This window comes from Stenella coeruleoalba (genome assembly GCF_951394435.1).
Source record: "Stenella coeruleoalba genome assembly, chromosome: 19".
NCBI classification, from domain to species: domain Eukaryota; kingdom Metazoa; phylum Chordata; class Mammalia; order Artiodactyla; family Delphinidae; genus Stenella; species Stenella coeruleoalba.
Genome location: NC_137165.1, coordinates 43,954,617 through 43,980,715, shown reverse-complemented (window position 1 = coordinate 43,980,715; position 26,099 = coordinate 43,954,617). Strand labels below are relative to the sequence as shown.

At 50.8% G+C, this 26,099-nt stretch overlaps 2 protein-coding genes across 3 annotated transcripts; both read right to left on the bottom strand.

Annotated features, from left to right (window-relative positions):
- Positions 1-12,384: 12,384 nt before the first annotated feature.
- HEXIM2 (HEXIM P-TEFb complex subunit 2) lies at positions 12,385-16,336 on the bottom strand. The gene is given in 3 exon segments (XM_079903828.1): positions 12,385-13,375; positions 15,877-15,912; positions 15,914-16,336. Coding segments are annotated over 3 exon segments (993 nt in total). The 5' UTR covers positions 16,082-16,336; the 3' UTR covers positions 12,385-12,586.
- HEXIM1 (HEXIM P-TEFb complex subunit 1) lies at positions 13,239-26,084 on the bottom strand. Of its 2 annotated transcripts, none has more exons than XM_079903827.1 (3): positions 17,493-26,084; positions 15,877-15,991; positions 13,239-13,375 (listed from the first exon to the last, which is right to left on the bottom strand). In XM_079903827.1, the coding sequence occupies exon 1, from the start codon at positions 25,471-25,473 to the stop codon at positions 24,430-24,432; it is 1,044 nt and encodes a 347-aa protein (XP_079759953.1). In that variant the 5' UTR covers positions 25,474-26,084; the 3' UTR covers positions 13,239-13,375; positions 15,877-15,991; positions 17,493-24,429. The 2 variants fall into 2 exon arrangements, with proteins under 2 accessions (XP_079759953.1, XP_079759952.1); XM_079903826.1 differs by having other exon boundaries at positions 15,877-15,988.
- Between the last annotated feature and the right edge of the window lie 15 nt (positions 26,085-26,099).

Here is a 26,099-nt window from a genome sequence, read left to right as displayed (position 1 = left end):
CGGTTGTTCAATTTTTTTTTTTTTTTTTGTATTAGTGCATTTAATCTCTCCATGGAACAGAAAAAGGGGGCTTTCTAAGCCAAGGTTTGACCAAAACAGGATTGTGGGTCATATCTGACGCATGCAAGAGAATAAACAAACAGCCTTCAGCACATTAATTCTTTGTGTGTGAAGAGATGCCGCTAATTGCAGATGCGTTTTATCTGTTTGTTAGGCCCCTTGTGGAATGTAGACTCTTGAGAAAAGCACTTCTCACCACTCAAAACCCACCGAAGCATGCCCAGCCCTGAGAGGGTCTTCTAGGAATGCAAACAAGCGGCTGCCTCTACAGCAATCAGCAGAGTTTAACTGCCTGATGAACACAGGGGAGGGGGTTATTTTTAAGGAAGAGAAATAGGTCCTACCTACTCCTGTGGGAGACTGATTATTCACTTACCTCCAGAGCTAACAGTTTTTGAAGGGTTGTGAGTGACACTGGTGGCGGCCAGAGCTGGGAGAAGCCCGTCTTGTCATCCATCACATCATCACACACCTGTCTGCACAGCAGATGTCTCCCCCTCACTGATGTGCCTTCCAGCACGGTCTCTGCTTGGTAACATAGATGAAGGCAGTGCCACGCTGTACTTGATGGGGAAAAAGATGACGATTCTCTTCCAAAACTCTCATTCAGACTTTCCATTCAGACTGCCTTCTTGCCACCAGCACCCCCGACCAAGGCAGGCTGCGATCAGTTAAACAGTTACTCATTCACTCAGTTACCAATTTAAATTTAATAGGGGGACTTCCCCGGCGGTCCAGTGGTTCAAACTCCGTGCTTCCACTGCAGGGAGCACGGGTTCCATCCCTGGTTTGGGAATTAAGATCCCACGTGCCAGGCGGTGGGCTAAAAAAAAAAAAAGAGAAAGAGAGAGAAAACAAATTAATAAGGAATTTCCTGGTTGCCTAGTGGTTAGAATTTTGGGCTTTCACTTCTGTGGCCTGGGTTCAATCCCTGGTTGGGGAAATGAGATCTCGCGAGATGTGCGGCGCCACCAAATAAATAAATTAATAAATTTACTAAATTCCCCATTTGTGCCACCCACCATGTTAGATGCAGGGGTGACAAAGATGACTAAGAGGGTCACTACCCTTAGGATCTCAGAGTGAAGCTAACAGCTCACTGTGAGTCCATGTAATTAGGGCAATGACAGAGGGAATTACGGAAGTGAGGTCCCTGAGGAGGGCGGGGCTGCCTGCTACCTCCCAAACAACCTCCTCCCCCACCCGTACCCAGCTTGCCATCGTGCCCAACACCCGCTTGCCAAACTCCTTCCTCCGAGCCTTTGCCCTGCCGTTCTCTCTGATAGTGATGCCCTTTCCCACCCCCACCTGACTGCAAGCCCCTGCTCCTCCCCCAGGATTCAGCTCAAAATAAGCCCTAAATTCAGGTGGGTGGTTCATCTGGGAGGATGCGATCAGGGAGGAAAACCCTAGGGATTCTTTTTAATGTTTTATTTCCTAAGGAGGAGGTTCAGTCTATCATCCTATATACCTTTCTGTGTCTAAAATATTTCATCGGAATGTATTCTCTTTTTTTTAAATACATTTATTTATTTTATTTATTTATTTATTTTTGACTGTGTTGGGTCTTCGTTGCTGCGCTCCGGCTTTCTCTAGTTGTGACGAATGGGGGCTACTCTTCATTGTGGTGCGCAGGCTTCTCATTGCAGTGGCTTCTCTTGCTACGGAGCATGGGCTTTAGGCGCATGGGCTTCAGTAGTTGCAGCACGCGAGCTCAGTAGTTGTGGCTCCCGGGCTTAGTTGCTCCGCGACATGTGGGATCTTCCCAGACCGAGCTCCAACCCGTGTCGTCTGCATTGGCAGGCGGATTCTCAACCACTGCACCACGAGGGAAGCCCCGGAATGTATTTTCAAAAGAGAGTCAGTTCAGGGACTTCCCTGGTGGCACAGTGGTTAAGAATCCACCTAACATGAATAAAGACGCAGAACAGGAACAAAGACGCAGAGGTAGAGAGTGGACTTGAGGACACGGGGAGAGGGAAGGGTAAGCTGGGACGAAGTGAGAGAGTGGCATGGACTTATAAATACTACCAGATGTAAAATAGATAGCCGGTGGGAAGCAGCCGCATAGCCTGCGGAGATCAGCCGCATAGGGAGATCAGCTCAGTGCTTTGTGACAACCTAGAAGGGTGTGATAGGGAGGGTGGGAAGGAGACCCAAGAGGGAGGAGATATGGGGATATATGTTTATGTATAGCTGATTCACTTTATTATACAGCAGAAACTAACACACCACTGTAAAGCAGTTATACTCCAATAAAGATGTTAAAAATAAATAAATAAAAGAATCCACTTGCCAGTGAAGGGGACACAGGTTCGAGCCCTGGTCCAGAAAGATCCCACATACCACGGAGCAACTAAGCCCGTGCACCACAACTACGGAGCCTGCGCTCTGGAGCCCGCGAGCCACAGCTACTGAAGCCCGCGTGCCTAGAGCCCGAGCTCCGCAACAAGAGAAGCCACCGCAATGAGAAGCCTACGCACCGCGATGAAGAGTAGCCCCCACTTGCCACAACTAGAGAAAGCCCGCGTGCAGCAACGAAGACCCAACACAGCCAAAAATAAATAAATAAATAAATTTATTTTTTAAAAAAAGAGTCAGTTCAAGCTACACCTCCACCTTGATCCCCACCTCCTGCTATGTTTCCTTGTCAAGAATCAAACTCAAAAATCCCTTACTGTCAGTCAAAAGCAATGTTGTGTTTCTAAAGATGTGTGGAAATGACTGTCGTCAATCTAGGATCCTGGTTCCCTTTAGGGTATGGAATGCAGTTGAGGAGGGATTGCTGCTGGGGCTTCAACAATAATAGCAATACTGCTATTTCCTTAACTGGGTGGTGAGGTGTTTGTTTTATGTCTAAAATATTATGTAATAAATTAAACATTTAAAAAAGCAACTGTGTCCAGAGTGAGATGGACAAGAAGACAGCAGGAAGGGAGAAAGAGCTTTAGAGAAGTTCAATAAGAAAGAACAGAGGTGACTTGCTCTCTGCTAGGCATGGAGGGCACATTGAGAAATCAGGTTTGACTGCTGGTGCGGAGCAGAGGGCAGAGAAAAAGGCACGAGGCTGCATCTCGCTGTAGTGAGCCATGTGGTGGTGGCTAAGAGCATGGACGCTGGAACTGGACCATCTGGGTTTAAGTCCCAGTGCAACCTCTTATCAGCCCATGACATTGGGTAACTGACTTCAATTTCCTCATCTTGAAAAATGCTTGAGGGGATCAAGTGTGTGATGTAGTGTGTGACACTTGCACTGGTTGGAATCTAGCAATTGCTGAATATTGTCATTACTGGCATTACTACTGCTTAGTCACGTGACCCTGAACAAGTCACTCCAAAACTCAGTCTCCCCATCTGTGAAGTGGGGACCTCGTCATATCGCCCAAAGAAACTCACGTGAATGAAAGCGCTTTGAACACTCAAGTGTGATTCACCAACAAGAGTTAGTAATAAATAAGAAGCTGTAGGGGAAAAAAGACAACAAGAGAAGGTGAGCTCCATGAGGGCAGGAGCTGTGTCCATCACTGTGCTACCCCCCAGTGCCTGGCACAGTGCCTGGCACAGCACAGACACCTACTATTATGAACTGACTTGTGTCCCCCGCCTACAAAAAATATATGCTGAAGTCCAAACCCCAATACCTCAAAATGTAACCTTATTTGGAAATAAGGCCTTTACATAGGTAAATCAAGTTAAAATGAGGTTATCAGGGTGAGCTCTAATCCAACAAGACTAGTGTCCTTATAAAAGGGGGAAATTTGGGGCTTCCCTGGTGGCGCAGTGGTTGAGAGTCCGCCTGCCGATGCAGGGGACACGGGTTTGTGCCCCGGTCCGGGAGGATCCCACATGCCGCGGAGCAGCGGGGCCCATGAGCCATGGCCGCTGAGCCTGCGCGTCTGGAGCCTGTGCTCCGCAACGGGAGAGGCCGCAACGGTGAGAGGCCCACATACCGCAAAAAAAAAAAAAGGGGGGAAATTTGGACACAGAGACAGACACACAGAGAGGGAAGACAAAGAATCAGAGAGATGCATCTACACGCCGAGGAATGCCAAAGATTGCCAGCAAACCTCCAGAACCTAAGAAGAGGCAAGGAAACTTCTTCCCCTGCCGGGGTCCCCAACTACACCCCCCCCCCGCCCCATACCGGTCTGAGGCCTATTAGGAAACAGGCTGCACAGCAGGAAGTGAGGGGTGGGCAAGTGAGCGAAGTTTCATCTGCCGCTCCTCATTGCTCGCATCACCACCTGACCCATGCCCCCTGACCATGCAAAAACTGTCTTCCACGAAACCAGTCCCTAGTGCCAGAAACATTGGGGACTGCTACCCTACAGGTCTCAGAGGGAGCACGGCCTGCCTACACCTTGGCTTCAGACTGCTAACCTCCAGAACTGTGAGGCGTTACAGTCTCAAGCCACTCAGCTCATGACTTTGTTATGGCAGCCCTAGAAGACTAACGCAGCCAGTAAATATCTGTTGGATGAAAAAATGGTGCTTCTGGTGAGAGACGGCGTCTCTTCACCAGCAGAGGAGGACGTATGTGTCCAGAGAGGTGACGGGGAAGGTGCCTCTCCTACTCTGCAGTGGGTGGGGAGCAGCAGTGGACAGAATAAGGCAGAATTGAACCTGAGTAGTCCCATGCCAGAGTCTGTGCTCTTCACCTCTGCACTGGAGAAGCCCAGCTGGTCCTAGAGAACCCTCCTTGCCCAGCCTCCTAGTGGCCTCCTCCCTCCCTACCTCTGCTCTGGGTAAGCAAGGAAAAATGGGACAGGAGATAATCAAGAAGGCACTAAAAAGGGAAGCAAGGATAGCATATGATCCTGAAACTTCAGGCAGACTCATACACAACACTTGCTCACAGACGGATGCCAGTAGCAGGAGGCCGGGTAATCCCCAGTCCAGAGCTCCCACCCCAGCCCCGCCCAGATGGGGCAGAATCGTCATCGCACACAAACCACAAGTGGTTGTGCCGCTGTGGCCATGAGGCAATGATTCTATGCCAGGCAGAATTTCAGAATCTGATTGCTGAAGGGGCCCTCAGCGTGTTTTCTGGTCTCACTTCCTGCCTTTCCTCATGAGCTCTGGCACATCCAGTGATGGAGGCTGCGAGTCTCCAGGGACAGTTTGGACCCTCCACTGATTGGTGGAAATTCCTCCTTGCTCTTTAACCTGAGCTCTGCCCATCCCCTGGTCTGCCCTTCAAGGCTCCCCAAACACCCTGACACCCTGACTCACTGCTGGCGTCTGCCCACTGGAGGTCATGCCATCTTGGAGTCTCCTAGGGATGTGGACAGATGCCAGGCACCTACACACCTGGCCAAGGCAAGCTGGGCAGAGAGAACATTCGAAACTCTTAGAACTCTAGTTCTCAGCCCTGGCCTTTACGCCCACACCCCACCCCACCCCAGCACCAAGCCTTTAAAATTCCAATGACTGGGAGTTCCCTGGGGGGTCCAGTGGTTAAGGCACAGAGCTTCCACTGCAGGGGGAGAAGTTTGATGGGATCCTGGGATCTAAGATCCTGCAAACCACGTGGTGTGGCCAAAAAAAAAAAAAAAAAAAAGGTTAAAGAACATAAGAGAGGGACTTCCCTGGTGGCACAGTTGTTAAGAATCCACCTGCCAATGCAGGGGACACAGATTCCAGCCCTGATCCGGGAAGATCCCATGTGCCGTGGAGCAACTAAGCCCATGTGCCACAACTACTGAGCCCACACTCTAGAGCCCACGACCCACGACTACTGAGCCCGTGAGCCACAACTACTGAAGCCCATGCACCTAGAGCCCAGGCTCTGCAACAAGAGAAGCCACCGCAATGAGAAGCCTGTGCACCACAATGAAGAGTAGCCCCCACGTGCAGCAACAAAGACCCAAAGCAGCCAAAAATAAATAAATAAATGAATTTATTAAAAAAAAAAAAAAGAATGTAAGAAAGAGTCACAGATTTAGAAAGATATTTAATTCAGCCTAAAGACAGGATATTGAACTAGGTAACATCTAGAACTCTCTCACATGCTTCCTTCCACGATACCTATATCTGTGTCTATATCTGCATATCTATCTATATCTTTATATATAGATACATAAAGATATGCTTTGGGGAGGATATCTGGACATACTGCTTTTTTTTTTTTTTTTTTTTTTTTTGCGGTACGCGGGTCTCTCACTGTTGTGGCCTCTCCCGTTGCGGGGCACAGGCTCCGGACACACAGGCTCAGCGGCCATGGCTCACAGGCCCAGCTGCTCTGCGGCATGTGGGATCTTCCCGGACCGGGGCATGAACCCGCATCCCCTGCATCGGCAGGCAGTGGACATACTGCTTTTAAATGTACTCTAGAAAAATTTTAAATCTAAGAATATCCAGGAATCTTTAGTAAAAGAAGGGTAAGGAGAGACAATAGAGCTATCAGATATTAAAGCGTATTAAGTAGCGATAAGAATTTTTTAATGTGATTAGTTTATCAATAAATGAGATAGATTTAAAATTAGTGGAATAGAAAACTCACAAATGCATTTGTGAAGGTAGTTTTTGACAAGCATGGAATTTCAAATCGTGATGAAAAGACTTTTTCAATAGTGTTAAGATTTGGGGAATTCATGCGGAAGGTTAAAAAAAGGCGTCTAGCATCTGAAGCCCAGGGGAGGAGGGGGGAGAGGCAGCTGAGGAAGGGGAGCTGAGAAGGATCCTGGAAGTGGGGTGAATCCAGGGAGGGGTGTTGCCTGTGGCTACAAGCACAGCTGATGTGGATTACAAGTGAGGACAGTTGGACGAGGGGCCCAGAGGAAAAGATCCTGTTTATCAAAGGCCCAAGAGGGAAACGGCTGAGGCTGGGACGGAGAAGCCAAGGAAGGGAAGTCTAGCCAGAGAGGACAGTGGGGCTGAGGGCACAACAGTAAGAGAGGATGCTGGCCAGTTGGGCAGCCACAGGGCTTGGTTCCAGGCACGGCTGTGAGAAATCCGACAGCTTCCCTGTGTCCAAGTCCTCACACTATGGTAAAGGAGTCTGAATGGCTGACTGGGTGTGTGTGGGCCTAAGGAGAACCCCAAGGAGGGTGCTGGAAGGATCAGGAGCCAGGACAGACTATAGACCCCCAAAGACCCCTTTCCCTTCCTTCTCCGTGTAACCTTGGGCTGTGGCCGCGGTAGGCTCTGGACACGCTCATCACGTCTCCTCACAACTTAGTCTCCTTGGGAACTTCCTCTCAGAGCCACTGGAGTGGGGTAGGGATGGGGCAGGGGAGGGGGCCCATCCTGGTTGTCCTGAGGCAGGAGACAGCAGGTGCCCAGGGGGCTGATCTGGGCGTTTCCATCTTGGATGGGGTCCCGGGAGGATCTCTGGGGCAGGTGGTCTCTGGAATGTCCATGCCCACAGGCAGCCTGGACACAGTGGCCAACTGGGGAGCCAGCTGTTCAGTCTGTCCGCTGCCAGGCCAGGCCTATGCAGTCCCCTCCCTCCCCTGGGTCCACAAAGTCCTTTTTGTTTGCGGGGCAGGGGTGGACGTTCAGCCATGGAGAAATGGGTGAGCTGAGCTCTGCTGAAAGCAGCAATAACATCTCCTTCTCTAGGGGAGAGGGGAGCCACGCTTTCTCACTCCCACCTGCCTTAAAGGCTCAGGGTGCAGGCAGCCCCTCAGTCCCCACAGAAGCTGTCCTCCTAAGGAGGCCAGTGGAGGACAAAGATGAGGTAAGGGGGGGTGAGGGGAGCTCCCAAGAACCACCTTGGAATGGAGCTATTCACTTCAGGGCTATGCAAGGCTCCGCAAAGTAGTAAAATGTATGGCTGCTTCCCGTTGAGAGCACTTCCCACACGGCTGGCGCTTTGCTAAGCCCTTAACTTCCTTCATCTCTTTGAAGACAGGAGAACACAGTGGTCAAGAGCTCGAATACAATCAGATAGCACCAGCTGCTACCCCAGTGAAGCAGGAGTTGTGGGACCTTGGGCAAGTTTCTCAACCTCTCTGAGCCGAAGTTTCCTCATCTCATGCCTCTGACCCCAAACCCCACGGTACTAATCACACAGTCTCCTGGGGCCACCTTCAGTGCCTGGACCCGGCAGCAAGGAGCCAAGAGTATTAAAGAGGAAGGTTTTTTGTTTTTTTTTTTTGCGGTACGCGGGCGCCTCACCGTTGTGGCCTCTCCCGCCGCAGAGCACAGGCTCCGGACGCGCAAGCTCAGCGGCCACGGCCCACAGGCCCAGCCGCTCCGCTCCGCAGCAGGTGGGATCTTCCCGGGCCAGGGCACGAACCCGCGTTCCCTGCATCGGCAGGCGGACTCTCAACAACTGCGCCACCAGGGAAGCCCAAAGAGGAAGATTTTTCAGGCCCGGCATCACAATCCCAGACAGAAGCTCCCAGCAGGGGTAAGCCCTTGGAGGGCCCAGGATCCTGGCCTGAAGCCCCCCCAGCCCCGTTGAACAGGGGAGGGGAGGCTCCTGAGTTAGAAGCAGAACTGGGATGGATCACAGGGCTCGGGACTCCTGGTCCAGCGCTCCCTTCACAGAAGGCCCTCAGGGAATCTGTGCTTTTCGGTATACAGGCCCCAGAAGACGAGTCTTTCCCTCTTGTCTCTACCACCGGAATACCCAGAATAAGTAAAACCATACAGACAGACGCAGGTTGATGGCTGCCTGGGCAGAAATGGGGACGGCGCTTCCTTTTGGGTTGATAATGTTTGGAACTAGACGGAGGTGGCAGTTGTACCCATTGTGAAGGTACTAAACGCCACTGAATTGTTCACTTTAAAATGGTTGATTTTATGTTACGTGAATTTCACCTCAATTGAAAATAAGGGTACCTGGGGAATTCCCTGGCCGTCCAGTGGTCAGGACTCTGCGCTTTCACGGCCAGGGGCGCGGGTTCGATCCCTGGTCGGGGGAACTAAGATCCCGCAAGCCGCTGGGGCACGGCAAAAAAAGAAAGAAAGAAAAAAAAGAAAAAAGGGTACCTGTAGATAAGAGATTACAGGAAGAAGAGTGGGCAAGTGCCAAAGGGGGAAGGGAAGGAGAGCCTGATGTGAGGGAGGAAGGAGGACGTCGTTGCAGAAACAGGGGAGTTGGAGGTGGGGGAAAGGCTTGAGGGGGGCGGTTTCCTAGGCTGCAGGGGAGGGTGGCCTGGAGGATGCAGCTGGTTGAGGAAGCAGAGTTTGATCCCGTGAACTTGGGAGCCCTTGCCCTTTAGAGGAAGGAGGGAGAACCAGGAGAGGGAGCGGGGCAGGCGCTTTTAGCCTGCGAGCCGTTTGCTTCCTCTCAGACTTTAGACTGGATGCTCCCGGGGGTGGGGGCAGGGACCTCATCTTCTTAAATGCTTTTAATTTTCAGAGCAGAGCATCATCAAGGTAGGCAGTTCCTTTAGAAATCCTGGCACCAATGGAATGAAATCGAACACATTAAGCAGCAGGAAGAGCACCCACCACCCTCCCACAGCGGGGAAGTGAGGACGGCACTGAGCTGCGTGTGGGTGCCACCTCCGGGCAGCAGGGGGGCTGCGGAGACCTCCCAGGGCTGAGGGGCCACCTGTCACCCCCTTGCAGGCCCCAGAGCCCCCAGAGGACAGCACCCACCAGGGGTCTGGGATGGGGGGGAAGGGATTGGCTGAGCACCGTGGGCTCCTTTGTCAGACCCAGGAAGGAGAGAGGGGGCAGCTACAGGAAGTAAGGGGGGGGAGAGGTGCTCCCTCCGGAATCTCTCCAGCCACTTCCCTCCCCTCCGGCTCCCACAGCTCCTGCACATGCTCAGTGTGCCCTCGAATTGGGTTGGCTGGGGGAGGGCCTTGACTGGCATCCCCACTTAAAGGGCCAGTGCCATCCTTGCCCGCGCCCAACGGGGCGCAATGGGAACTGGCCACCCTCTTCACTCATACCGAACTACTTCACCTCAGACCCCCTTCCCCACGTCCTGGCAGCTCCTCCCGCCGCCTCAGCTGCTCTGTGCACCCCATCACCTCTCATTCTCTGACCCCACTGCAGGCAGGGACTGTCCACTGGACACAGGGGTGTCCACCTGGGGTGGGGAAGAAAGGAGGATCCCAGACCAGGGTACGAAATCCCTCCTGGGAACTACCTGCCTCTCTGGGCCTCCCTCCCCCGGCCCAGCTGACCGAGATGGTCCTGGAAAGCAAATGGCCATGAGGGAATGAGGCACTGAGCATCTGCTCTGGAAAGGCCTGGGGAGAAAAGGGGAGTGTGTCTAAGCCCGGTTTCCCCAGCAGATAGGGTGGTGAAGGCTGTAAACTGGAGCTTCCTCACTGAGGTGGGGTCCCAGGACCAGGCAGCTCGAGAGGGAAAAGCAAAAAGAACCCACATCTGGCCACCGGGGCTGAGCTGGCCCTCCCCAGTGCCGATCCCCGAGTCACGCCAGCTCTACCCTGGGTTCTGGGTACTGAGGTCAGGGACCCAGGTGGGGGGAAGGAGGTGACACTGACTCTTCACTGATCCCTCTCGGCCCCTCCTGACACTCTCCCATCCCACACCCTTCTCCTCTGGTTTTGTTTTTGTTTTGCTCCTCTGTTTTCTTGCCCCACCCTGGGCCCCACCAGCCTTGGGAAAATGAACCCACCTCAGTGTGACCCTGACCCAGAGCCCTTCAGCCATTGTGTGTGTGTGTGTGTGTGTGTGTGTCTGTCTGTCTGTCTGTCTGTTGGGGTTGCAGCAGCTTTTCTCTTTCCAGGCTCCTCAGCTCCTTGACCAAGAAAGGCCAAGCTCCTCACCTCTCCCCTCCCCCGTGTGCAGCTCCTGCCTGCTCAGGGATACACCTCCAGCACCCTCTCCCTCGACGCTGCACCCACAGCCCTCCCCCACACTCCGGCAGCCCTCTGGAATCTCCTCTCCCCTCCTAGTTACTTTTACACACGCGCGCGCCTCCGGGTAAACAACCTTGTCCTGGCCCTGGCCCTCCCCTCTCCCTCCAGCTCCACGCTGAGGAATGCAGCAGCTGGGAGGCTGCCTGCACCCTGCCCAGGGGCCTTCAGGTCCCTGGCTAGCACCCCACAGGGGAAGGCTGGCCTAGGGCCAGCTTTCCTGGAATCCAAAAGCCGCTTCCTCTCTGAGCCTTGGGTTTTCCATCTGCAAAGTGGGGACAATCTTTCCTCTAGCCCTTCCTGACAGAGGTGTGTGGGATCAAAGGGGAGGGGGCTAGGACTCCCAGCCAGGGTTGGGTGGGGGGAGACCCCAAAGATGGGAGATTTTGCTCTCTTAAAACCCATCCCTTCCTAGGATCCGTTCTGGCCTTACTTCGCTGTAGAAGACGCTGGAGAGGTCTGGGTGTGACAGGGCAGAAATGAAAGTTGTCCTGGCAACACACAGGATTTTTCAACATTTCCATCCCAGCGGCTCCCAGGCCTGAGCCCTTCTCTCGCCCAGTGTGGCCTGTCAAGATGAGCTCTCCTGGAACCGAGGTTAGGCCGGGCCCGCCAGGCCTCTGCCCCTCCCTGTGCACGGTGGCAGAGCCAATACAGGCTCACTGGTGAGTTGACTAACTTCCCCTCCACCACCGCAGCCTGACACTCCGCAGCACAAGAACAAGAGACAAGGTGTCTGGGGAGAGGTGGGTCTGCGTGTGAGGGGCGTGTGAGCTCGCTTCAGAGCCCAAGACTGCTGGTGGGTTGGTGGCATATCCGGGCTGACTCAGCTCTCTATCAGACAGACAGGTGAGGGGCTCACCTCAGAGGGAATTAACCACACAGGTGATTAGGCTAAAAGCAGCAGGATGGCACCCCGAAGGCCAAGCCTCCAGCTCTGCTAAGGATCGATCCCCTGTCCATCCAGCCTTGGGCTTATTTTCCATCAGGAGAAAAGTCCCCTTGAGCGCTTACTTGTAAGCGCTCTTCTAGGAGGTCAGGGGGCAAACCTAACCTCCTGCCCAACCCCCAGCTGGGTGATGGGAGGCTGTCAAGCACAGAGAGACACAAGGCACCCAGACCTTGTCCAGCCCAGCCGTCTACACTGTGGGGAGGACAGGGAAAATACAGGGAGCCTGGGAACAAACCCTGAAGAAACTCCTGTACTTGGGCCTAGCCCTCTCCCCTCCCGGGGGAGTTCCCAGGTCCTCACAGCGATCTTGCATCTTAAGTCAGGCTCTGGCTGAACCTGGTGACTCCTGACTGAGACCCCTCCCGCCTCTGCCTTCCCCTCTCTAAAACCTTCAGAGCAGTCTGATGGCCCCCAGATACGTGGAGCAGATTTCAGGCACTCTGGAGACGCTGAGAAGCCCCCGATGCAGGGTCCGCTGTCCTCCCAGGCTGGGGGCAGCCCCAGGCCTCTCTGCGATGGAAGTGCTTTGATTCTCAGAGCAGCCCTAGTGAAATCAATGCTAGCCACTCCCAAGTGATCTCACCAAAATCATTTAATTCCTTTGTGAAAAATAAGATGACATCAAAGAACAAACTGTGGAAACGACAAGATGGAAGCCGGAACCTAAATTAGCTGTTCTCAGGGGGCGCAGAGGTGCTGAGACCTGCCTCCTTGAGACTCGGCTGGCCTGAGTGTGTACAAAACGGGACCTTCTCCTTGGGTCAGCCTGGATGGGGGGGCACCCCTAGGTGCCCCGCTCCCCACCACGGCGGCCACCTTCTCGGTTCCACATCTCATTCTCCTGCCGAAGCCGCTGGTTCTCCGTCCGGAGCCTCTCTACCTCGGCGGCCAGCTCCTCCACCTGGCGACAGGGCTGCTGGCTGGTGCAGCCCCGCAGCTGCTGCAGCCTCCTCGTCTCCTCCTCGGCCTGCGACAGCCGCCGCTCCAGATCCAGGTAGTCGCGCACCAGCTCCTGCTTGCTACGGCCCTGCAGGCTCTCAGTGTGGTAGCGCTCATAGGCCTCGGAGAAATCCCTCTGCTGGAACTCCCCATGGGCTCGGCCCCTCGAGTCGCTGTCCCCGGCCTCACTCTCCCCACTGGAGCCTGGGTGGGAGGCCCCTTGGGGCACATCCAGGTTGGGCTCCTCGGGGTCTCTGTCGTTCATCAGGAACTGGGTGGTATTGTAGGGCGCCACGGGCTGGCCTTTGGCGAACATCTCCTCTCGGACCCGGGAGGCCCGCTGGCTCTGCCTCTCATCCCGCTGTTGCTTCTCGGCCCAGCTCAGCTCCAGGTAGGGCCGCCAGTGCCGCTTGCGCTTTGAAGGCCGCCGGCGGTGCTTCTTCCGTGCCAGGACGGCCTCCACTGAGCAGCGCCCTGGGCTCTGGGCCCGGGGACCCCTACCGTTCCAGCCTAGGCCACTGCCGGGAGGATCTTCCTCCTCTGAGTGGCTCTCCACCCGGGGTGTCAGGGGCAGGGAACCTCCAGGGTCATGAGGCTCAGGGGATGTTTTGGGGCTCCCAGGAACACGAGAGGTCTAAAGAGAGAGGAAAATGGAGGACAGATCACAGATGGCCCGTCCCATGGTACAATCCTCTGTTCATCCAGCCTGAAGCCGACCTGCCTACACCCAGCTCACTTGGTCCCTCTCTAGCCTCGCACCTTCTACAACCATTTGTCTGTTTCTGGGCTTACCTGTCTGCTGTCTGTCCCCCAACCCTCCCCAAGCAAACTCATGGTGAGAGCCAGAATCTTGCCTGTGTATTTCACTCTGTAATTTCAATGCCTGAAACAGCACCTGGCACAGAGCAGACATTCAATAAATACTCTTTGAAATGGGATGGGAAGCGGCTCCTGATATATTATTGGTTGATCAGAAGCCCAAACGGCGCTTGCTCTTCCCTCTTCCTAGAAAGCTTATCTTTCAGACAGAGCTGGTTTCCTTGCAAGTGGCCTGTACAGTCCCCCAGAGCCCCCCATTCAGAAAAGCCCCACGCCTTGCTTAATGCTCTGCTGTCATTGTCTTGAACTTCTTAGTAATTTTTGAATCAAGAGCCCTTTGCACTGACCCCACAAATCATGTTGCCAATCCTGCTTCCAGCTACTTGCATAACTGATTCTTTTTCATCCTTTAGGGTTAAGTTCCAATGTCAGCTCTTCAGAGAGGCCCTCCCTGACCACCCTATCTAAGTAGCCCCCATTCCCCTTCCCGGTGACTCCCTGTCATGTGACAGTTAATGTCCCACTTAGCATTTAGCACATTACCATTTACCACTTGTCTTTCTCCTAGAAGAATGTGTCGTGTCTGTTCAGCTCACCACTGTGTCGCTAAGCATGGCCCAAGGTGAGTGTTCAATAAATATATGTTAAATGACATAAGCCCAGAAGTGGGGGGGGGGGATCCAAAAGATATTGGAACATGACACTCTCGCTTCTGTCATTCTAGGGTGAATGGAGTGTATTTATTCCAGGCAAGTTGGTATCACTCTTCTACATGAGCGGCAGGAAAGCACTAGGGAGAGGAAGGGCCAATCTCCAGTCTGTAGCCCAGAGAATTCTACTCCTTATCTAAGAGGCGGAAAGGATTCTGTCAAGCGTGCGTGTGTTCAGGGCATCTGTTTATCTCTGCCGTGGTGAGGGTGGAAGTACTGAGTCTGGGGGAGGAGAATGAATTGCTGGAAGTTTGTGGTTTGGGGAATTCTAATAATAACCACCACCACTGGCACAGTGTTTTATAATGTTCAACACGGTTCAGAGACATCTGAGCATGGGTCTACACGAGTGTAGGGAGTGTACTGGGGGGTGCACGCAGCCCTGTTTAAGAGTCTACACGAGTGTAGGGGGTGTACTGGGGGGTGCATGCAGCCCTGTTTAAGAGTCTACACGAGTGTAGGGAGTGTACTGGGGGGTGCACGCAGCCCTGTTTAAGAGCTGGAGGTGTGTTAACGTGCATTTTGGAGACCCCAAAGTTCTCTTCATAATTTGGGATGGGGTACGTTGGAGTGTGTGTACGTGTGTGTTGTTTGTTGTGTTGTATTGTTACTTTACCTGCAAGGAGAATGTCATAAAGTAACAATACAATCAAGAGTGACAGGCCTTGTCACCACTAGTGTCTTGGGCCAACTGAGAAGACCTTCTGCCCCACCCAGGAAGAGGCAAGGCCACTGGAAGTCCGAGGCAAGGGGGCTTGCTTCGGTGCGCACAGTCATTCACCCGTTCCCAGCCCCCCACCCAAGCCAGCCCTGCCCCTCAGCCCCACATGCTGTCTCCCTCCTGAAGGCTTGTCCCCTTTCCACCATCACCACTATTGCAGATAAGCTGTGTGATCCCGGGTGAGTCATCTGCCCTCTCTGAACCTTCAGGCCCTGACATGCCATGAACTCCAAATTAAATAAATCTGGAAAATTTACTGGAAGTAGCTAGGTAGGGTGGATCAGAGGACTAGAGTTCCCTTCTTACCTACAGGGAGCTGTAGACTAGGGGAGAAGAATGGGCAAGGTGGGGGCCGGTGAGAGAGAGCATAGGGTGGGAGGGTTTGGGCTCCTGTTGCCAGATCAGAAGGTGACGTTCTCTGAGGGCATGCATTAGATGTTCTCTGATACAATCTGTCTCTCCCCTCTCTCCTGGGTGATTTCCTACCCCCTAACCTCCATCCTAAATTATGAACCGATGGCTCAAACTCTTCTCCCTGCTTCAGACTTGGTTCACAGCCTAGACAAAATGCAAGGCAGTGTTTAAGACGCTAAGTTTAAACCCTGGGTCTTCTGCTTGCTGGCTGCATGATTCTAGAAAAGGCATGTCAGCTCTCAGAACATCAGCTTCTTTGAAATGGAAATAGTAATTTCTACCCTGAATGGCTACTAGGATTTCATGAGATAGCGCAGAATTAAATCTGCCATATTGCTCAGCGCGTAGTGGGGACTCATTTAAAAATACTGGTTTTCCAAATCCACTAACACATCTGAGACAAGAAGCCGGGATCCCAGTTGGCAGGGCCCATGCGCAGGGCACTCAGGTGGTTGGGAGAATGGGGCTTACCTTGGCCTCCTCCAGGGCTGCTGGTGACTCTGTGTTAACAGTTGGTCTGGTTTGGAGTAGCCACCTTCTTCTGTTCCAAATCTTTCAGCAGATGCCTTTTAACTAGTGACACCTGCTTTAAATAATAGAAATCTAAGTCCCGAGGGAGAATTTTCAGGAAGACTCTGGCTACCCAGCAAATTTTTACCAAGTCAGCGGCAGCCATTTTGTAGCACCAGACCTGCACACCCTCATTTTCAAATGAAGGGCCGCCTCCAGCCTGGTTTTCACACCTAACGCCAGCAAGGGGTCAAATGGAGATTAAGGGGCCATCTCCCCAGTCCTGTTCCTCAGGCCCCAGGCCAGGGCTTACATCCTATACTCTTCTCCTGAAACTCACTGAGGCAGGCTGGCCGTTAGGAAGCTAGGCCTAAGCTTTGTTCCCCCAGCAACCAAAGAGGGGAAAAGACTGCCTGGGGAGGCGAAGACACAGCAATGACCTGGACAGGCTGGGAGTGGAGTGGGTCGGTGGCTCCGACAAGCCCGAGGAGGAGTCCTTTCCCCACTGCCTCCAGCGGCCCCAACCTTGACTGCAGGCCCCCACCTCCTCCCCAGGCTGGGCTCCAGAAGTCATCACCTCAAAACACACGACTGGGCCCAGCCTGGGGCTGAGGCCTTTTCACCTACAGGGCCTGGCCTGCCTCCCTCCTTCTTCTCAGGATGGGAAACGGAGGAAAGGGTAAGAAGTCTTCGCACTACAGGCAGCTGGGAGGGAAACCCAACAGGGATAAGGAAGGATTCCTTGGAAGAGGGGAAATGATCCGGGAAGGAGATTTTGCAAAGGCGGAACTGACCTATTTGCTGTCAGGGGCTATGCACAGGACTACATCTGTGTGTCTTTCTGTGCGACCGCCTGTCTGCAATTCCCAACGGCTCAGCCCTACCTCTTGCTGCAGTTGCTGCAGCTCTGGTCAAGCCGCTCAGGCACTGAGGTTGGGGGGAGGCCCCCCACCCCGTCCTGGCAGCGCGGTGCCTGCTGGGGATTGTAGTTCTTCTAGCTAGGGAAGGCGGATCAAGATCCTGTAATTTCAACAGACACACAGAAAACTCTAAAACCCATCTACCCTTGCGCGAATGGCGTCCCGCGCTCACCGATGCCCCTTTGATTGGTCCACTCGCCTGCCAATATTCCCTTTTTCGTCAACGATTAGCTGTGCGGAAGCACAATCCAACCGCCTCTCCGAGCTCAATTAAAGAGTTCATTGATGGCGTTAATCTTTACTGGGCAGAAAACAGATCCGGCTGAGAGGGGAGGGGCTTGGACGCGGAGGGATCCTCGGCCCTAGAGGAAGGCGACGAGAAGGATCGGTGGCCGCCGCCGCCATTTTGGGCTGGGAGGAGGCAGCGGAGGGACTCGCTGCGCAGTGAGAGCACCCCATGGGGGGTGGTCCGGGCGCGGGGAGAGGCCGGGCCGAGTGGGCTGCCTGAAGTGGCGGCGCCGGGAGACGGCGGGGGGTGGGACCGGGGACCGCGGGGGGGTGAAGGTTGGAGTCTCTCTGGCCGGGCCCGGTCCTCAAACCATCCCGGCAGCCCCGCAGCCTCGCCTCTCACAGAGGGCGGGGTTCTTGGGTAATTACCGCGTATTTCCCGAGACCCCAGCTGAGTAGAGACCGGGTGAAATGACTCTCCTTTGCTCTTTCCACGGGGGCGCAGATCCCGATGCCGAGCTCCGCTAAGTTCTTTCCCCACCCCCATGCGGCCTGGGTATAGCGGCGAGGCCCGGCGTAGCGGGAACCCCCACTTCGATGGGCGCCGCGGGGGCGGGTGGAGGTCGCAGCTCCGACTGCGCGTTCCTCTGGCGTGGCAGTCAGCTGGAGACTCCGAGGGCAGAGAGCCAGGTGCACCCACCATCTCCCCCCGTACACCAAGGCCATCCCGCGGCCAGGGCTGTGATCAGGAACAGCCTTCTTCCTACTGTAGCAACCACTAATTCTCCCCAGGGACCAGCTAGATCGGGGCACGTGGAAATCTCTGAGCGCTCTTGCCCTCGAGATCTCTCCTGTCCAGCCCCGATTCTCTGAACGACCTGACCTCGCACGTCGCCAGCCGCTTTGGGAAACTCCAAAAGTGTGCTGTTCCACGTCTCTTGAAAGTTTACATCAAAGGGGTTTGCGCTTTTGCCCTTTGCAGAGTTGGGACACAAAACAACTTGGAGTCGCCACGGTTCTGGGAATAAACATGGAGTGGCCCATTTCGGATGCTTCAGGAACATCTGTTTGCATTTTGAAATCTGAGCCATAACTTTTACCAAAACTTTTGGAGATGGCCGCCCTCCTAAAGGAAAAAACGAACTAAGTCCAACGTAGTCTTTATAAGGCTACAAATTCTTTCCAGTTTAAAGAACTTTTCTCCCACAGACGAAACAAAATGGGGGAGTATTTTGCCACTGGTGCATTGTTACTAGGGAATCTCTATTTTGAAATAACAAGTAATTGAAAGTCACTTCTGTGGATCCCAGATGGCCACCAAAATAGAAATTGCAATTTTGAGCTACTTCATATATGTGGCGTTTGGGGGAGCAGGGGAAACCTACTTTGAGAAAATAAACACTCAACCGTATAGCTGTAGCAGCTTCTTAAGGATTGAAGTTTGATGTGAAATTCTTTTCTTGAATTGCAGATGAAACCATTTTGTTTCTTACTGCTTGAAATCTAAATTCAGAGAGATTCATAGGTCAGGGGTAGCTTAATGTTGTTGCTAAAAGGTCAGTTGAAATTATGCCTAGGTAGACTCGGAATTAGGAGAGTGACTGGGCGGTGAGCTTTATCTTAGAGGGTACCTTGTGATGCGTCTCATTGCTGATTACAGATGGTCAAATCGTTCCGAAGCATTTGGCCTTAATAGCAAAGTTTCTTCAGAACTGAAGCCCTGTTCCTCCTATTAATAAAGTGATTTTTTTTTTTTAAGTTGTAAGAGTGACAGTTCCATAGCTTTAACTGTTTTCTCCCTTTGCCCCCCATATGTTCTCAGAGAAAGTCTTAGAACTGGATTGCAAACATACGATCACCTTTGACTCAGGTTAATCTAAAATTTGAACCACTTATCCTAAATAAAGCTTCAGGACACTTGATTCATGCTGTGGGTTGACTTGGCTTATGTCATGTTCACTTCACACTGTTGTTCAGATCAAGAGAATATGCCAGTTAGGAAAAGCTGACACTAACTTGGTAGGAGTTAAATAGTTATAGCTGAAAGGGGCTTTAAAGATTATCTTTGTGGTTCCTCTGTCAAGAATTTAATGGCGGAGGATCTCAGACTGTGATTTATCCTCCATTGTGAAGTAATCTATAGTTAAACCTTTGGAAGCTACTAAGTGGAGAATACTGTACCAGGTGCAGAAATTTGGTACTTGTTTTTAAAGATGAAAGTTTATCATATTTAAGGTTGACCCATAAGCTTTTCCTTTCCTTGATAAGAGAAGTTGGGAGTAAAATCAGTTCATTTAATGGTCCCTTGGTTATCTACTGAGCAAAACACAGCACTGGAAGTTAGGAACTCCCAGGTTCTATTTCTGTGTGTGCTACCACAGATTTGGTTGGCTTGGCTAGAGGCCAAATCCTGAAGATGAGGCCAAACTGGCCGTTTTGTTGCTGAGTCTATTGTTGTCTAACTTTCGACTAGACCTTCAACTTCCTCCTCAGCTCTCCTCTTTCAGATGAGTTGCTCTGTGGTTTATGACAAACCCTATATGCCTCAGTTTCCTAATTTGAAAATGGTATCAATGCAGCCTCCCTCATAAATACCTTCAGTAACTACTCTTCAGTGGCCATGTAAACATTTACTTGCTCTAACTTCGTTACTTGGAAACTTTAGGACTTCTGCTTCAAAGGTTATTTAGGGCATTTGGGAGGCCTACCTTACCAAAGTGTGGCCTTGGTTGCCATGGGCCATCCAAATAGGTTGAACGAGGGTCAGTCTCAGGGTACCAAGCAGTTGTTACCGCAAGTCCTGGATGTTTTACGTCTGCCTGATGGCCACCTCCTGGGAGTAGTGGCTATGCGTGAGCAGCATTCATTGACAGAGGTAGGAGTAGTTCTTCGCAGCAGTCCTCCTCTTCAGGATGAAGATACTTGCTTCTGAACTATTTGATTTCCAGTTAGTTTTTTACTTTGTTTAGCCCTCACCATCCTCTTTGTCTTTTCTCTTTTTAAATTCAAACGTTTGCTCTTTTAAATGCACTTTTAGTAAGACCCAGAGAGGAGGGTAGAACTAACCTCCTAGACATTCCCCTCCATCCTCTGGTTGGTCTTCTGCCTTTGACTGAAAGTCGTCCTGGAGTTATCCAGGTATGCAGAATTGCGTGCTTAAAGCCAACTTCAGAACTTCAAATCTTCTCTGACGCTCTGGAGTTTAGGACAAATTCTACTCGGTAGTTTACGAGAGCAGTGATGCTGTCATTTTCTCAAATTCTTGTGCATGGAACACTCTACAATTCCTACATTTTCCTTCAGGAAATTTGATCCTTTTTGATCACCGTAGATCCAGGGCTTTTTAACACTTCACACACAGTCAGTGGATGTATCAAATAGAATATGCCTTCAGATGAGGGTTTACAATACGCTTCTGAATTTTTGCTCTTTTTGGAAAATTTTAAGCCAGATGTAACTGCTCTTGGTGCTGTATTGAGGGAAAGAATCACACTAGCTGTTTCAGGAGGCTTACCAACAGTTCCTGGTACCAGCTCAACCATTTGAAAGAATTTTGTTGGTGTGCAGAAGTTTGTTAGTAAACTACTAGGATTATTCCTGCTGTTACCCATGTTACATCATTTGTCATAATTGGACTGCCTCTAAGTAAAGCCCAAGAAAAACTTCATTCAGGAGGATTTGTGAGAGCTGTGTTATTGATCTGTCTGAAACCAGCCTTTGTTTTTTCAACAAGAAATGAAATGAGGTTGTATGCTTTCCAGCATTCAAGGACAACTGGCAGAAATTGGCCAAATCGTGAATCTTTGCCACCTAGACCATATATTTTGTCTTACTTACAGAGTATGACTATTACCCTTTGGTAAGCAGATCCCACTCTTCAGGGCCTGAATTTGACATTTTCTTTTAAAAATTAGTTTTTATTTCTAGCAACAACCATTTACACTTTACACGAGAAAGGATAGTGGAATTTTATTCCAATAATCTTGCTTGAGAAATGTGAAAAATCATTTAAAAGAACTCACAAACTCAGGTGTACTTAGGTACAAGTACAGTGCTATTTAACTCTAGCCAGCTTTTCTGTCACACTGTTGTGAATACTTGTTTCCTTTCTGGTGGTGTAAGTGGACAGGGGGACACCTGTAGTACATTACCTAATATTTGACTAAACATTGGTTTTCTGAAGGTAGACTATTTAGTTGTGGATTTTGTTTATTTCTGTAGATTCCCTCTTTGATTTCTCTCACTTTTGAAGTCACTGGGTTAAAGTATATTTATTTATATTTCCCCAAGCAAAGGATTTTTATTTTACTCTGAACAAAGTGAAAATTAAAATACTGATCAAATGGGCAACTGCTCTGGTCTTAAAAAGAACCAATAATGATACCAATGGTACCTTACTTTTGGATAGCCTGTTTTCATGCTGTCTCCTTTAATCCTTAACAGCAGTTATGTGAAGTAGGCACGGCCCCATTTTGCTGATGAAGAATTAGGCTTAGAGAGTTTAATAAGAGATGCGTCCAGGGTTGTACCGCTAGTATTTGTCAAAGGTATAACTAGGAACCTGGTTTTTGACTCCTAGTCTGGTCTAATTTTATAATGTTTCCTCTCTTTAGATACCTAGTCCATTTTTCAGAACTAAACCAATCTGGAGCTCCTTGGCTTGTTCCCCTGCAAACTGAAATCTAAAGGGCTCTGTCTCTTGAGGGTCACTTTAGGTTATAGGCTGGCCCAAGAAAAGTTTTCCTTACTCAGAGGAGGATTAAGCAGTCCAGCCAGCTGTCTCCAAAATTTGGGAAGTGCTTTGCCCTGGCTGGATATCCAGGCCCCAGTATAAGAAAGAGAACTGAAATTGCTAATGTGTAAGCATGATCTTTGGAGCAGCTCATTTACAATGTTTAGCAGAAAAGCCTTTAGTGAAAGGCTAGAGTGGACTTGAGGATCAGTTGTCATGATCCTGTTAGTATAGGTAGTTCAGAGTCTTTTCTCTCTGCCCTTAGAGCAATATGTTAGGTGTTTCAATGTAGAAAGTGGTGATAGAAAACTGAAATTTTGCACAAATCTCATCATTCTAAGAGCATAAATGCAATAAATGCAGTAAAATGTCGGTGCCTTTGAAAGCAAACTTCAGACAAAGTTGCATATCTCAAGGTAAATCAAAGTAATTTATGACAGTTACTTAAAGCTAAATATTTATATATATTTTTAAGACTGGATTGAATGTCTCCTAAAACTTACACTTTTTTCCTAATGATAAATGCACTAAGAGTCTTTCTAAGACTAATAGTCGGGGAAACAAGATGGTTATATTTAAATCCATCTTGTTAAGTAAGAAGAGTTTCTGAAATCAGAGGTCATCACTGCTGCATCCTATATAGTTCAGTCAAAATGAGGCTTCTGCTGTGCACTGTAAAGGCAGAGGGCAGTGTTGCTGCTTCTGGGACTGCTGCATGACGTCATGGCAGAAGGAAAATTAAAAACACAAAAACTATTTCAAAATAGACTTTTAATGTAATTTTTAGGCCAAAGGAAAAGCTGATCATACATCGTCTCCAGTGGACCATCTGCCAGAATAGGGCCAGCTCAGTCCAGCTTTGAAGGCCCTGAGTCAGGCTTAACTGCCATAATTTCCCTTGATTCATGGATTTGTGTTGCTTCTCATGCATCATAAGGTGCATTTCACTCTTGACATACCCACCACCTCCACTACTTCATTTAGCTGCAAAAGCAAGCTTCCCAATGGGAGGTTTTTTCCGAAGGGTTCTTAACCTTCAGGGAGTTTGATAACTTCATGTTCTCTCGAACCCTTGCCCCAGAAAAATGTACACATAATACAAGTCTACATAAAATTGCATGGGGTTCATGGAGCCCAAGGCCCCCTATGGTTTCTAAGGCCCCATGTGAAGGAACCCCTGTGCTAGTGATTTGAACAATGCAGTTGCTCTAGGGAAACACTGACACAGGGCAGGTAAAGATGGGCTGGGTTAATCATGGTGACAGGAGGGAACAATCTTACAATTTCTTACTATTTTGATTTGGGGGCAGAAATTAATTCTCAGGGCCTCCCTGCATTTTCAAGAGCAGAACTACTCAAGGACTAAGCAGCTATCAGTAGTTTAGGAGATTGAGGAGAATAGCGGCTGTATAGGGAAGGTGCATGGTTCCCACTTGGCCCCTAAGGACTTAATTTAGCTCCTTAACCAGAAGCTTTACATTTGGTTTGCAGTGAGGGGGCATTTCTAATTTTAGTTTGACTCTCATGGAAAGGTGGACAGCTTCTATTCCTTTTTTTTTTTTTTTTTTTTGGTATAGGGAGCACCTAAGTATTGGACAATTAGGGTTAAGTCCTTGGAATGCCCCAAATGGCCATTTCCTCTATAAATATAATATTCTCTACCTCTGAATATTTTAACATAAAGAGCTGCCTCACAAGTCTATCCAACCATTGCTTGCACTAAGAAAGCAAGAGGTTTACGAAGAGCCTTTTCCAGGCATCCAAGAACAACTTCCAGCCTTATTGGGAGGAGAGGGGAATGACTAAAACCACACTTGTAGGAATGAAATGAGGCTGTCAGTTGTCGAACCTGACAAACTGCCAAATTAGGCTCACGTTTTTGTTAATAGACTTTTGAACGGCTATTGAGAAGCAGAATTAAAATTTTAAGCTGCTGATTGTAGTTACTTTCTACTCCCCAAACACCCAACACTGGTTTATTTCTCCAGCATCAAGAAAGAAAACCAAGGCACTAGAAAACAAGCACACTTAAGTACTGAAGATAATTAAATCTTTATATTTTGCCGGAACTGTATATTGTAGCACACTAAAACCCATTCAAGGGAAAACTGGGCAAATTGAAAATTCTCCCATTAAAGATTGTTTTTTGAAAATGGACAAATTAGATGATTCCTTTACCCCCCCCAAAAACGCAATCACATAAATCAGTACTATTCTGAATTAGCTCTAGAAATCACACTGAAACTACATTACATTTACAAATATTAAATTTATTATAACTAGAATGAATTGAATGGTTGTCAGATTTGGCCACCTTATAGCTCCATTTAAGGAGGGGATTTTTAACAGAAAAATGCTTTATAACTTGGTCAAATTACACATTAAAAAAGAAAAAAACTCCTAAAAAGGAAAACAAGAAAAGCAACCCTTCAGTTTCACATAATTAAAGAACAGGAGAAAGCACACAAGCTACATCATAGCTAAATTTACCAAACCAACCAAAGCCAGGGGGGATTTCTTTTCTGATTATGTGTCATAAAAAGGTCCACTGTCTTATATACACATGTATATAATGTTACATTCCGTCACTGTAAAAAGTCCCCTTTGCCCCCCTCCCCCCCCAAAAGTTTCAGTCTAGTCTCCAAACTTGGACAGCGGTGCTCGCTCCTGCTGCCGGTGCAGTTCGTTCTCCGTCAGCAGCTGGAGGTTCTCGGCGCGCAGCCGGTCTAGCTCCAGCTCCAGCTCCCGGACCCGCGCGTCGTCGCCGCCCAGCCGCTTGCTTTCCAGCCGCAGCCGGTTATTCTCGTCCTCCATACGCGAGAGGCACTTCTCCAGCTCCAGGTACTCTTTGATGAGCTCCTGCTTGCTCATGTTCTGCAGGCTCTCCGCGTGGTACCGCTCGTAGGTCTCCGAGAAGTCCCGCTGCAGAAACTCGCTGCCGTCTCCTCCCATCCCGTCGCTGCCCCCATCCTCCTCGCCCGCTTCTTCCATAAAGTCCTCATCGCTGGTGTCGTCAGATTTGGCAGCGGCCCGTTTGGGATAGAGGCCGGTTTTAAGATCCGGCTCCTCCTGGTCGTGATCATCCATGAGGAACTGCGTGGTGTTATAGGGAGCCACTGGCTGGCCCTTGGCGAACATCTCGGCTCGAATCCTCGAAGCTCGCAGGCTCTGTTTCTCATCGAACTTTTTCTTCTCCTCCCAGGTCAGCGTGTAGTACGGTTTCCAATGCCGCTTCTTCTTCGAGGGGCGTCTCCTATGTTTTTTCTTGCCCAGCTGTCTCTGCTGCTGTCCCCACGCCTCCTCGCCCCCTGCGGTAGAAGCTCCCAACTTGTTGGCCTTCGGCCTCTGTTCCCCTCCCGCCGCCGGCTGGGGGGAACCGCCAGCGGACAAGTCGTCCCCATTCTGGCCCTTCTCACCCGCTTCCGGACAGCTGGATTCTGGGCAGACCTGGGTCTGCACGGGAGGCGGCTGGAGCTCCAGGCTCCCTTCCCCGCCCAGCCCCGGAGAGCCACCCGACTGGGGGGACGCTCTCGATTGCCACCTACTGTCCTCCTCGGGCACCCGCTCCTCCGCGCCTGGGGGGCGATCAGAGTTCGGCTCTTCATGGACAGCAGCAGCACCTGTACAGTTGCTAGTTTGAGGCTGGTGCTGATACTCTGACAAGAGTGGCTCGGCCATTGCTAATAGAATCCTCTTCTCGGAGTTTGAAGAATTTTGGCTGTAAGTCCTTAAGGAAAAAAGGGTTTTCTTTTCTTTCAAAAATGTGCAGCACAGTCCTCTTCGGTCTGTAATTCCTGCAGTGATGCCTTCAGCCAGTCCTTCTGTCAGCAAACTCCAGTTGCAATTTGGGGGCGCTCAAGTCAGTAAAGGGTTAAGGGCCCACAGCGCGGCCGGCTAGCGGGTCCAAGGGGGTGCAGCAGCAGGAACAGTAGGTGTTGTGCGGGGGGGGTGGGCCTCAAGCCTCCCCGCAGAGCGCCCCCGCGATCAAGGAGTTGGTGGGCAAGGAGATTAGGTTAAATCCAACGGGCTAAACCCAGCCCCGAAGGGGTTAAAACTACCCGATGACGCTGACTCCGAGGGGCCGGATCCACAAAGGGTTAAATCCCCTGCCGCAGAGCCCACAAGGGGTTAAAGTCCCAGAGCCTCCTCCTCCCACTTCCACGGGTGTCGCTCCAACCCGTGCTCCCACTTCCCTAGGCCCGGCCGGAGCCTCAGCCGAGGACAGACAAACTCATCTCCCCTTTGGCTCGATGCTCTGCTCAGCTCAGTTCTCCTCCGCCTCCTCCTCTTTTTCCTCCCTCCCT

Bases quoted from the DNA above. Each gene is read 5' to 3' on its own strand.
- HEXIM1 (XM_079903827.1), bottom strand. From the start codon at position 25,473: ATGGCCGAGCCACTCTTGTCAGAGTATCAGCACCAGCCTCAAACTAGC.